This window comes from Trametes versicolor (genome assembly GCF_000271585.1).
Source record: "Trametes versicolor FP-101664 SS1 unplaced genomic scaffold TRAVEscaffold_7, whole genome shotgun sequence".
Classification (NCBI taxonomy): Eukaryota; Fungi; Basidiomycota; class Agaricomycetes; order Polyporales; family Polyporaceae; genus Trametes; species Trametes versicolor.
Window position 1 is genome coordinate 1287015 of NW_007360327.1, and position 11849 is coordinate 1298863.

Here is an 11849-nt window from a genome sequence, read left to right on the forward strand (position 1 = left end):
ATGGAGGGCCGCGCAGTGACAGCGGCCGAGAGCAGGACCGGGCAGCAGACTCTGAGGAGGGCGCAGAGTCTGTGGAGAAGCAGAGGGCGACGAGCGAGGGACGGGCATCTGGCACAGAGCCTTGACAGGCAGCTTCGACCGATGACGCCAGCGCGAGGGCTCTGTCGGATGGTGAGAGGGAGAGGTTGGGCGACTTGGACGCTGCACTGAGCGGCAAAGAAGCTCAGGGACGGACCGAGTCGGCTACGATCGACGTCACAGAAGGAACGGGGATCACGTGTAGGCGCGTCACGCGTCGCGCGCGCGTGGCTCGCGTTGCGCGAATCGCGAGCACCGAGCGCGTCCACTCCAATCCCTCCTTATCCCTCTTCTCTTCCCGCCACCACCACCGATCCCCGCGCGCCCCCCGCCTGGGCCGCCACGACCTCGACGCTACTCAGCGCGCACGAATACGCAAGATACCACCCGAGCACGCCGCCAAGCCACCCCTCGCGGACATTGACGACCGGTCGCCCCCCTGCATCGACTTGGCTACCACCCCCAGCCGCCCACTCTTTCAAATTCCGGTCTCATCGCGACGACGCGTATGTCATAATAACCTTCTATGCATCCTCACGCTGAGCATCAGTCGATCGTAGTCCTAGATATCAATAGCGCCACCAGGCAAGGCCAGCCACCAACACGCGCGCACTGCTCCTCGCGCTGATAGAACTCCCCAAACCCGGACGATCACTACGCTCCTTGTCGCCATAATATCCCATCTTGCATACGATCAACACGCTGTCTTTGTCCCGCTTTAGCGCATATATCCTCCTACTAATTCCCGACAGACGGGCTTCCTTCCCTCCGGTGAGTACATTTCACCGGGTGCGCCCTATGTCCATCAGCGTAACGACAGCACTCACAATTTGCGTTTCACAGATATATTTTCACTGCACCTAGTTCGCATACCAGCATGACCCGCCCTCCCGCCGAAGTTGCCCGGTGGCTCAAACGCACTTATCCGCGACCGACCGTCGATCCTGTATGCTGCCCCCTGTGGAGCTTCTGCCACTTCGCTAACCAGTTCGCCTCGTAGGAATGGATCGAAGGTTGCTATTCCTGGATTCTGGAGGAGCGAAACCTTGATCCCGCGCGTGACATGCCCGCGATCCTCGAGCTCGTCAACGCCCAACTCCTCGCGTCGGACTTCGCCGACAGTATGATCCCTGGGACAGGCTTCCCAGAGAACATCAACACTGCGGAGAACACCGTCTTGCAAGGACCCATTCTCGTGGAGGTAGTCGGCATAATGGAGATCGGCCACAGCGCATACAGTTTGCTCCAAACTTACGAGTCGCGCGAGGAGTACCGCAAGCAGGCGGCTCTGCGGGAGGGGCGCGAACAGAGGAATGGCGAAGAACGCAAACCGATGCCGAAGTATCCGCGCTCGATGCTGCAGTTCCAACTGAGCGATGGAGTGGCCGTCTTGCCCGGAATTGAGTGCAAGCCGTTTCCCCAGTTCGAATTGGGCGAAACGCCGTTGGGTTGTAAGGTCAGTTCAACACCTTCCAGTGCTCCTGCTGAACTGTATGCACTCCAATTATGACCCGCTGATACGCTCGAAGGGCAGATGATCCTCAGCAACGTATCAATACGTCACAACACCGCGCTCCTAAAGCCCGACTGTGTCCAGGTAATGGAGGGTACCAAAAACGACGATAGGGATGCACAGCGCGACGCCATATTTTTCCGTGCGCTCAAGGCGAGACTAGGGTACGCCGGCCCTCAATAGGCATGTCCCCTCTACTAACAGATACTTCCTAGAGAGGACGTCCCGGAGCCTGAGCCTGCACCAGACGTCCAACCGGTACCCGTCCAGGACCCAGTAGCTGCTCCACGTCCCGCACTCCGCGACATCTCTCCTCCAGCGGACGACGCAGATGCCGTCCGCGCCAACTCACCCCGCCGGGTCGAGCGTGAGCACGACGACGACATGGGCCAGCCTCGCCGCCGGAAGCGACCTAGTCGCGTTGGTCGTTCTCCCACCCCCGACCCACCCCCGCGCGAGGCAGTGCTGCAGCGCTCGCGATTTTTCTCCAAGCCCGCAAGTGGCGCAAGTGCGAGTGGCCTGGCTAGCGGCAGCGCGGGCGCGGACGAAGACGCAGACGTCGGCAGGGTCCGCGTCAACTCCGGGGACGCAGGCGCAATGCGGAGCCTCGCCCGCGCCATTGGGCTTTCCCCACCTCGCGCGCCGCCCGTGGACCTACCGGGCAGCAACGATGACGAGAACCCGTTCATGTCGCCCACCGCGAATGGCGCTTCCAATGGAAAGGGAAAGCAGCGTGCGGAGGTCTCCTTTGGCGAGCCGGGCTCCGAGGACTACGACTTTGAGTTCGACATGGACGACAGCTTCCTTGAGCAAGTCGACCGCGCTGCGCAGGAGGCGCTCCTCCGCGGAACCACCGCCAACTCCACTGCCAACGCCACGGCCAACACGAGCGCGACCAACGGCCGCGCGAGCAGCGTCCAGGCGCCGCAGACGCAGACACGAGTGAAGCCGGAGCCGCGCAGCCAGTCGACGGCACGCACGCTCTTCACGACTGGGCTGGCGACGCACCGGCGCGGGGGCTCGGTGGCCGCGGGCCCGGCGTCGTCGAGCAGCGGGGCGGACGCGCCGATGGACGTGATTGACATCAGCGACGACGAGATGGAGGGCGACAAGGAGAATGTGCCCGTCCCGACGCGGCATGTGCGCAGACGCGTCGCGCCGGAGCCCCCGCAGGAGGACGTGATCGAGCTCTCGGATTGAGACGAACGGGGAGACTGGTGAGTGTTTGAGATCACCACTACAACCCCCAACTGTGTCGGGGTTGCGGAGGCCAGGGCGAGCGGCGTAGCAAGCGGCAGCGCGGACGTGGACGAAGACCGTGATGCAGCCGTCGACTGCGAGGACGTCTCGCTCGATTCGGTCCACAAGTGCATGCGGCAGGTCGGCGAGAAGGTTGCGGAGCGGCTCGCGGAGGTATGCATCTTCTCATTTCCAGCCGGTAGCCTGCTCGCGTCTGTCTTGACGGCGGTATGCAATGCTACTGCCGGTGAGCTCGAGATGAGCGCATGAAGTGCCGCGCGGAAATGCAGCGAAAATATGTGAGTGTGAATACGGAGGTGCAGCTTGCAATGTGCTAATTCCTACTCGTAGGCTGATGCAAAATTTCCTTCTGCGATGGGAACGCTCTACCGTACGTGGGCAGGCGTGTGATCTACAGGTACGCTAGTAGTCCAGCTACTGCATCCAGCTATACCTCACCTGTGCCCACGCCCGCGCCCCCGCAATGCCCTCCGCTATCCTTCGACGCAGGTGAGTCCCTCGAACGGTCCGGAGGCCAAAGGCTGACACATGTGGTCAGTACATACGTACGGATGAGACTGAAGGGGCGCACTGTCATGGTCGCCTGCACGTCTACCGACACCGAGCCCGACGACGGCGCCGCACGCAGGCTGTGGAAGAGCAGTCAGAGCATGAGCGATTACAGAGGTCAAACGCGGCGATGCACATACCGAGAGCGCGACACGGCAGACGAGACGGGTGAGGAAAGCGGCGGGAATAGCGGAGAGGGAGTGGGGAGGGGGTGGGGGATGACTCTACTCCGTCCACCCCTCTCAGCTTTTAAGTGACTCCCAGATGCCCGACAGATCTCGCTCGCCCCCTCACCATGTTTGCACGGCGCGCTGTGCGCTCCGTCTGTTCGGCTCACGTCGTGCACGTATCTCCGCCGTCTGCGCTGCCCTCGGACGATGGCGCCCCGTCGTACCCACGTACTCGCAGCCCTGACGTTCGCATTTGGTGCAGGAGTCTGTGCGCTCCGCGTCGAGCACGTCGTGGCAGCCAGCGTGGGCGGGCCGCCTCGTTGCTGGAAACGCCGCAATACACTCCTCCAGGCCTCGACGATGTCCCTCTCATCGCCAACATCTCTTCGTGGGCACGCTGAGTACACACGGGCCAGTCTCCCTCACGAGCCCGAGCGGCCCGTCTTCGCGACCACATCTCGATGGTATGTGCCGCAGCCTGCTCGTGTCTCCGCTTTCCGATTTGATGCGCCCCATATCCTGGACCGAGGATGCAGGCAGGTGTTCCCCACATCCTAACGCCGTTGAAATGCGTACCACGTTCTTGGTACCCTGCTTTCCCGTGCAAGACGGCGCCGCCCGCGTCTCTGCCGTCGTACGACACGGTCTCGCTGCCCCGCCGCTCATCGGGGACGCCACACAGCACGACCTCGCCCGCGCCCGCGCCCTCTCCCGCAGCCACGCGCCGCGTTGTCATTACTATGTTCACTCGGGCCAATGTACGTATCATACACTTTGCGAGTCCAGAATTGCACAAGCCAAATATATATTTGTCTCCGTGCACCGTTGCATGGTCGAATTCTGACACCGGCGGCGGAAATACGAAGTCCCTGATCGCAAATATCCGCTGTCCGGCGCGATCTCTCGCCCCACATTTCTGCCGGGGCACCGCTGGGAAAGGTGACGTGCGTTCCCCGCCACGCACGACGTGCAGGCGTGAGTCGACCGCCCAATGCCCGACGGCTTCCAACTTTGCAGCGGCGAGGGGCTCGATACAGCGGCCGAGTTTCCGAGCACGGTCGAGACGGCGCCGGGGCACGAGGCACGATGCTGGCAGACCCTGCGGACGATGGGACACGCCGCAGAAACGATGGGGTGCCGTGCAGAGTGTGTGCTGCGATTGCGCACGGCGGGCGGTCGTCGCGGCGCGATGAGTGTGAGGGCGCGCCCCCGACAAGACGTCCAGCTCGCGCGCCGATCGCACGCTGGGCAGCACCACGAACTCGATGGGGACTCCTACGCATTGGCGTGCGTGCGCGCGGCGAGTTTCAGCGGCATACGGGGACACGAACCTCGGGACCATTTCGCGCGATTCCATGGGCGGAGATCCGGCGACCACACAGGTTCGCGCGTCGCTGTCTTCCCTCGTGTCCTCCCGCTGCGAGCACTAACAGAATATGCCTGTGAGCGGTTACGTTAGCTCCCCGTCGCGGTTGAGCGCGTGTGGCCAGTCTGTGACACACCCAGTCCGTTCGCGGTGTCAGGCGAGTCCCTGCTCAGGCTTGATCTCCTCTAGAGAATCGGACACCGCACGTCGACGACGCGGCGCGCCGCTCCGACAATGCGACACCGTGATCTATACACAGAAGCGTAGGTGCACAATGAGTTGTGGGCATGTCCGAGAAAAATAAATGCGCACACTTTCAAAGGGGGGACCCTTACGTCACGGCACCGTGTGAGTGGGGGGTGCAATCTCGGCAAGACGTCGAGCTTGCGCGACGATAGCGTCATGGGCGGCTTCCAAATGTCGACGGGGAGTCCTACGTACCAGGCTGCATGTGTCCAGTGAGTTTCAGCGCCGTGTGGGCACAATGTATTTCGGGTGTCTTGCGCTATTTCATGGGCGGGAGCCTGGCAAACACAGATCTGCGTGTGCCCGCCCTCTCTCGCGTCTTCGAACCCCGTGCACGCGCCAGCAGTTGTCTGTTAACGTTCGGGTTAGCATCCTGTCATGCTCGAGCCTGCGTGGACAGTTTGATTTTCGTCATTTCGCGGGGACAGGTTTAGGCTGGGATACCCCACCTTTAAAGATATTGAGCTCGCGCACTGATGCTGCGGCGCGACCCTTCCAAAATTGAACGCCGTGCTCCTTGCACCAGGACGCACATTATATACAAGTTTCAGCTCTGTACGAGAAAAATCAATGTGCGCCCAAATGCGCGCGTAGTCGTGGTTTCGATGGGCGAAACTCACCGAAATGTCCGCCCCAGCCCTATCCCGTGTCGGAGCACGCAGTAATTTGACATATACACGCCTATAAGCAATCCCCACCGCTCCGCAATGCGGGCGGGCGCTGTGGGCCCCGATGTCCCGCACCAGACTGTGCTTGTGGGGGTGGGTGCTTACAAGATGTTGCCCTCCCGCGCTAACCCCGTACCGGCCGGCGCCGTTACTCGACCGCAGGTTGTTATACGCCAGGTAATACATGTCCAGTAAGTTTCGGCTTGATCTGAATAAAATAAATTCTCACGAGGTGGTTTCCAAGGGGGGACCCTTACGAATCCGCCAAATTCAATGCATCGAACATTCCTCCTCGGCCACTGATCTAAGTGTGCCGCGCTTTCGTACGTGCAATCGTGCAAGTATTTCGGACGTCCTGCATCATGTACACGCACATCAGAACCGTTTGACATCAGATAATTGTGCGGGAAGGTGCACACCGGACACAGCGACCCCTGACGCCTTCGCGCCTCCGTACGACTCCCCAAACGAGAGGATACACTCCCTGTGACATAGCCCATATGCTCAGGACGTTTCAGCCCGATCTATGGAAAATTGGAAGCCTGAGGCCACTTCGCGCATGTTCAGGTGCCGAAGTCACAAAACCACAGACCGGAGCCTCGCGCGCCAACGTGTCGCCGTGCCGTCTCACGAATTCACAGGCCCTATCCACGGATCGGGGAGAATGTGCTCGGTTAGTTTCGACGAGTTCCGAGCGAAAAGAAATCTCACCAGGTAGTTTCCAAGGGGGGTCCCTTACGAATTGTCCGAAATCAATGGAACGGACATTCCGTCTCGCCAACGCATCCGCCCGCGCTGCGCTTTGGTATGTCTAATCCTGTAGATGTTATGAAGTGTTCGCCCTGGCGCGCGCGCACACGCGAACTGTTTGACGTCAGATATCCATACGGGAAAGTGCGCTCCGGACATGGTAATCTCCCGCGCCTCCACGCTTCTGCACGGCTCCCGAAATGGAACGATACGCTCCCTGTGCCACGGCGCATAGTCTCTGCAAGTTTCATCCCGATATGAGCAAAACCGGGTGTTCGAGGTCATTTCGCACGCTTTCCAGGTGGGAAGTTACACAATCACGCACTGGAGTCTCGCGCGCCGACACGCCGCCGTGCCGTCTCAAGGATGTACCAGCGCGATTTACAAACCGGGGAGCCTGTTTCGAGTCAGTTTCAGTCCGTTTGGAGAAACATTAATACGCACGAAGTGTCGGGGGAATGCGCACCCCAGACAGAGTGCCCGCCCACGCTGTCACACGGCTCCCGAAAGGAACCACCATGCTCGCTGCACAATGCCGCTCATTGTCAGCTAGTTTCAGCTCGATCTGAAGCAAAATACGACTTTGAGGCCACTTCGCATGTATTTATGTCGCAAAGACACAAATCACGCACCACAGCTCTCGCGCACGTCGTACTGTGTTGCAACTTTGTACACACACGTCCGACGATGCGTGCACCCGTCCCCTGACATACGCGAACATGCGCGAACAGTTGAATGCCGACGAGCGAGCGCGAGACGGTCGGGCGCGCCGCTCCTGCGGAAGCGTCAACTGTGCGCGCCGCCGCACCCCGCCAATGTCTACGCGCGATGCACGTGAGTCTTGGCCCATTCAACGCACATTGCCACTCACCAAGTGCTTGGCTATCGGGTTCGCACCTCTCCGTTTCGACGCGTACTCGTGTGGACGTTCTGAAGTGCCTTCCGTCGTGCTGCATCTCACACAGACAGGCGATCTTGCGGACGAGCTCGCCGCTCCGAAAACACGACAGCGCACTGTAGTGCGTAACATGTTTCAGCGTAGTACGAGCGCAAGAATATACAGATACTACCGACAAGAAGCCAGCCATGCGTGCCGCCGCCCTCTCCGAGCATCACGCGCCGCCCTGTCGCCCACGCACGCATGCGAGCGTCCGCAAGCGTCCCGTAACACTCCGACGCGCGCGAACACCCATCGCGTGCGGATGGACGCACCAAGTCGACGCTGTGTCTCCAGGCGCGTCGGGACGACGCGGGCACGCCGTGCGCGATGTTGAGCTTCGCGTGCGGCCGAATCGAGCGCGCGCAACATGTCCCGCCGTCCGCCGCAGAGGACGGGACGATGCCGCGACCGTCCCTGAGCTGCCGACTCCGGCACTGTGCGCGCCCGTGGTCCTCGCGAGATAGGAATCCGCCCGGCGCCCGGCGCTCGGCGCTCGGCGTGCTTCGTGCCCTGCACCACGAGCTTGAACCTGAGATCCACGTACGCGATGGACGCCGGGCGGGGAAGTGCCCAATGACGCTCGCGGGCGCCAGCTCCGGTCCCGAGCAACGTGTTTGCGTACGGTTCCAGGCGTGCGGGTTGCGGGTCCCCAGATGGATCGGCGTCCGCCACCTCTCCGTGGGATCGTGTGAACCGCCTCCAGTGCTGGGGAGGTGAATGGGCTGAGTGCGCGTACTACGCGAGCGGGGCAGTACGTGCTGGATGGCCCTAGCGCGTAGTGTCAATTCGGGAGGGGCGCGGTGTTCGGACGAGCTCACCGTAGTTCGTGATCAGGTTAGCCGTGTAATCGGGGACCTGGCGGTACGTACATCACCCGTATTTGGCGTGCAGCCTACCGCACTCGAGCACGGTGGTCATCGTCGAAGGCTTGGGCCTTGCCGTTTGAAGGCGAAGCCCGCCCGTTCCTGCAGGGAGCCAGACTCGGGCAAGCGATAATCTGCAAGAAAACGTCAGTGGTTCTCGCGCAATAGGAATGATATGCAATGCGCACATGCCTAGCCCGTCCGCGCGATGCTGCCCACTCGTCCAGAAGGACGCGTCGAGGGCGCCATGGCTTCCCTGAACCGGTCTGCCACCGCCCTTCTCCCATCCCCGGCTACGTCTACGTGACATCTATCGCTCTAAAACTCTCTGCCGCCCCGGAGCCCACGACGCCAGCTGTCCGTGACCGCGTCCGCGCAGTGCTCCGATAGATGTCAGTTTGGGTGAGTGCCAGCGGCCTAACCTGCCGTCATTTCACTGCTCACAACCGGCTCCAGGCTCGCCTGACACTGACGTCTCGCACGTCAACCCCAGCGAGACCGCGACGGCGGAACACGCCATCCCGAGCGCGGCTGAGAGGAGGCCGCCGCCGTCTACTGCGACGGACACGGCCGCCGTGCAGCAACCACCCCTTTCACCCGTACGTGCGCAAATAATGGCAAACGGCCCAGCCATGGCAGAAAGTCGGCCATCGCCGCCGCGCGCGGGGCGGGATGTTCGGTCAAGGCTGCTGCGGCAGAGAGCGCGTCTGGCTTCCTCGGCTCACCTGCATTCGCGCCTCGCGGCAGCGCTGATGGCGCCGCGCCCGTCTCGGAGTCTGACGCAATCGAGGCGGCCTCGGAGCGTGCGGCGGAGGGCGGGTCGAGTTTGGAGATCTCGGAGTGGGCTGAGTGAGTGCGCGGCGTCGGGAGCCGTTGTCGCCAGTATCAACGTCCTTGTACATGCACTGCGGATTATATACGCATAATTGGCGATTTGTTGGGCGACATCCGTCGAGCCGTCCATGGCGCGGTGGTGGTGGTGGACGGTCGAGAGCGCGGATTTGCGTGGCGGGCGCCTCGAATGACCGTGCCTTCCTGATTTGGGAGATTGATCAGACTTGGGCGGCTGAGGCCCGCTCCTTCTTTCCGCTCCCTCACCGCGCCGTATCGCATGCTCGACTGGATACACGCTCGGCGACGTCTTCGGTATATCGGCCGTGTCGCCTCGGGTCTGCGCTATCTCGACCAGAATTTGGGCTTTTGCGCGGCCTATACGGCCGTCCTGGGGCACGCGCGGCGTGTGCGTTGTTGGTGGCAAGCCGAAACGAGGATCCGGACGTTTCCTGACGGCCCAGTGTGGGCACGACTGTGTCGATGCAGCGTCGAACCTCGCACTTTGCTGCCGTTGAGGCAAAGGCCATCTCGACTGTGGGTACCCTGTCTCATGGCTGATTGATCTCACACCGGGCAGCACTCTGACATGCGATTTCCAGGAGCCTGCGTGGGAGGCCCCGCGAATGTCCGGATATGCGAGTCTCCCCGTTTGAACACGGGGGAAACGGCTTGCTATACTCGGAGTTCGAGGGGACGAATGTCCGCCGCTCCGAAGCGCCCGCCCCTGCTCACTCGCTCGGCACCCAGCCGCGCTATATAGGCCTTGAAGCGGGCTAAAATGTCTTTGAATCGCATTTCCCCCGCCCGCTGTTCCCTTTGTGTCCCCCTTCGCCCGGCCACCTCTCCCGCTCCTGGCCTCTCTCTGCGTCGACCGGCTACGTCTACGCCGCCTACTCGGCCCGGCACCGCGACATCTTGTGGGCGAGAGGACGCCTGAGTAGGTACGTGAATAGCGACTGTTGTGGTGCCCGTGTCGTTGCCAGCGCGGAGGCCGACGAGCGTCGCGGCACTCGCCCCTTAGGGTGTTCGGCGCAGCCACATGCACGCACCACTCACGTCTCAGTTTCGTCCTCATCGCGCCCAGCGCTCTGCTGCACTCGGGCGTCGCTGAGGGTCCGTGCGCGGCGCCGAGCTCCCCACAAGGACAGTTGGTCTCGGGAGTGCAGGCGCCGCTTTTTTGCGTCTCTCTGGTCTGTCCTCGAGCGGCGGCGGGGCGGTACGAGGCTCGAGCGACTGGCGTTCGCATCCGGCCTCGTACGGCGTCGGGAGGACAGCTCGCTCGTCGGCTGTCGCGACGAGGTCCCGCACGGCGCTGCGGAATGTCGTCGGCTGCGGTGGGACAGTAAGGGCACCCTGTTACTTGCATCGTACGAGATGGCCAGTGCCCCGCGTGGTATGCGCATTGGAGTCGCAGACGAGCTCGGAGCTCGCCGCGCGCTGCACAGCTCACCTTGGGGGTGGGCTCGGCGTACAGGCTCCGTGCGCGCCGTGGGCACCGAGCGTGTCCGCGACCGACGCGGCGGTCTTGCGGCTGGGTGGACAGGGTTTAAGTACCCCGGCTGGTTTATGGGCTCGCCGCGCAGCAGGAATTGGCCGATTTTGCGTCCCCGGGGGGCGCCCTCGAACACCGAATGGCGTTAGGGTGCGTCGCGCTCGTTTCGCAGGCCATTGAGTCTTGGCCGCGCCGTTTCGTGCGGAGTGCGCAATATCGCTTGCAGGCGGGCCGAATAGACACGATACTACTCATATTTACCCGCAGAGATCGACACCGGACGGCGCGGGATTTTGCTTGGAGGAGGGCATGGGCGCGTGGGGAGTTTATGCACTGGGAAACGGGCGCTTAGGAGGCAGGGGGAGCGCATGTACTTTGAGCGACGCCAAACGACCGAGTGCGCGCGGTCATGTAGTTAGGAACACATATGTATGTCTACTCTATGTACATGTTTATGACACGGCCGCAAAGTCCTCCTGCTGGACCGTCCTGTATGCACCGACTACGACCCGCGAACAGGCCCGGCGGCCGCGCCCCCTCGCCCCCCCGCGCCAACCACGACGGACCACCCTACCATACTTACGATTTATTTCCCCAGCCTCTCATCCCAGGATGTGCGGCACTTGGCCGGAGGGAAGGGCCGGCGGGACGGGGCAGGGCAGGACGGGGCGGGCGGTCGAAGAAGTGCGCGCTTGCTGGGGGAGCCGCGATGGAGGGCCGCGCAGTGACAGCGGCCGAGAGCAGGACCGGGCAGCAGACTCTGAGGAGGGCGCAGAGTCTGTGGAGAAGCAGAGGGCGACGAGCGAGGGACGGGCATCTGGCACAGAGCCTTGACAGGCAGCTTCGACCGATGACGCCAGCGCGAGGGCTCTGTCGGATGGTGAGAGGGAGAGGTTGGGCGACTTGGACGCTGCACTGAGCGGCAAAGAAGCTCAGGGACGGACCGAGTCGGCTACGATCGACGTCACAGAAGGAACGGGGATCACGTGTAGGCGCGTCACGCGTCGCGCGCGCGTGGCTCGCGTTGCGCGAATCGCGAGCACCGAGCGCGTCCACTCCAATCCCTCCTTATCCCTCTTCTCTTCCCGCCACCACCACCGATCCCCGCGCGCCCCCCGCC

The 11849-nt window shown here is 62.4% G+C and overlaps 3 protein-coding genes across 3 annotated transcripts; all 3 read left to right on the top strand.

The window, feature by feature from the left end:
- Positions 1-955: 955 nt before the first annotated feature.
- Positions 956-1588, top strand: TRAVEDRAFT_125122 (DUF1767-domain-containing protein; the record flags this gene model as incomplete). The annotated part of the gene is made up of 2 exons (XM_008041512.1): positions 956-1024; positions 1079-1588. 2 exons carry the CDS (start codon positions 956-958, stop codon positions 1586-1588), a joined length of 579 nt encoding a protein of 192 aa, XP_008039703.1.
- A 7062-nt stretch (positions 1589-8650) lies between these two features.
- TRAVEDRAFT_48588 (uncharacterized protein) lies at positions 8651-9256 on the top strand (the record flags this gene model as incomplete). The annotated part of the gene is made up of 4 exons (XM_008041118.1): positions 8651-8706; positions 8783-8805; positions 8860-9002; positions 9089-9256. 4 exons carry the CDS (start codon positions 8651-8653, stop codon positions 9254-9256), a joined length of 390 nt encoding a protein of 129 aa, XP_008039309.1.
- A 244-nt stretch (positions 9257-9500) lies between these two features.
- On the top strand, positions 9501-11193 carry TRAVEDRAFT_29609 (uncharacterized protein). The gene is made up of 3 exons (XM_008040946.1): positions 9501-9771; positions 9837-10178; positions 10997-11193. Exon 2 carries the CDS (start codon positions 10016-10018, stop codon positions 10172-10174), a length of 159 nt encoding a protein of 52 aa, XP_008039137.1. The 5' UTR covers positions 9501-9771; positions 9837-10015; the 3' UTR covers positions 10175-10178; positions 10997-11193.
- The last annotated feature ends 656 nt before the right edge of the window (positions 11194-11849 follow it).

Bases quoted from the DNA above. Each gene is read 5' to 3' on its own strand.
- TRAVEDRAFT_29609 (XM_008040946.1), top strand. From the start codon at position 10,016: ATGTCTTTGAATCGCATTTCCCCCGCCCGCTGTTCCCTTTGTGTCCCC.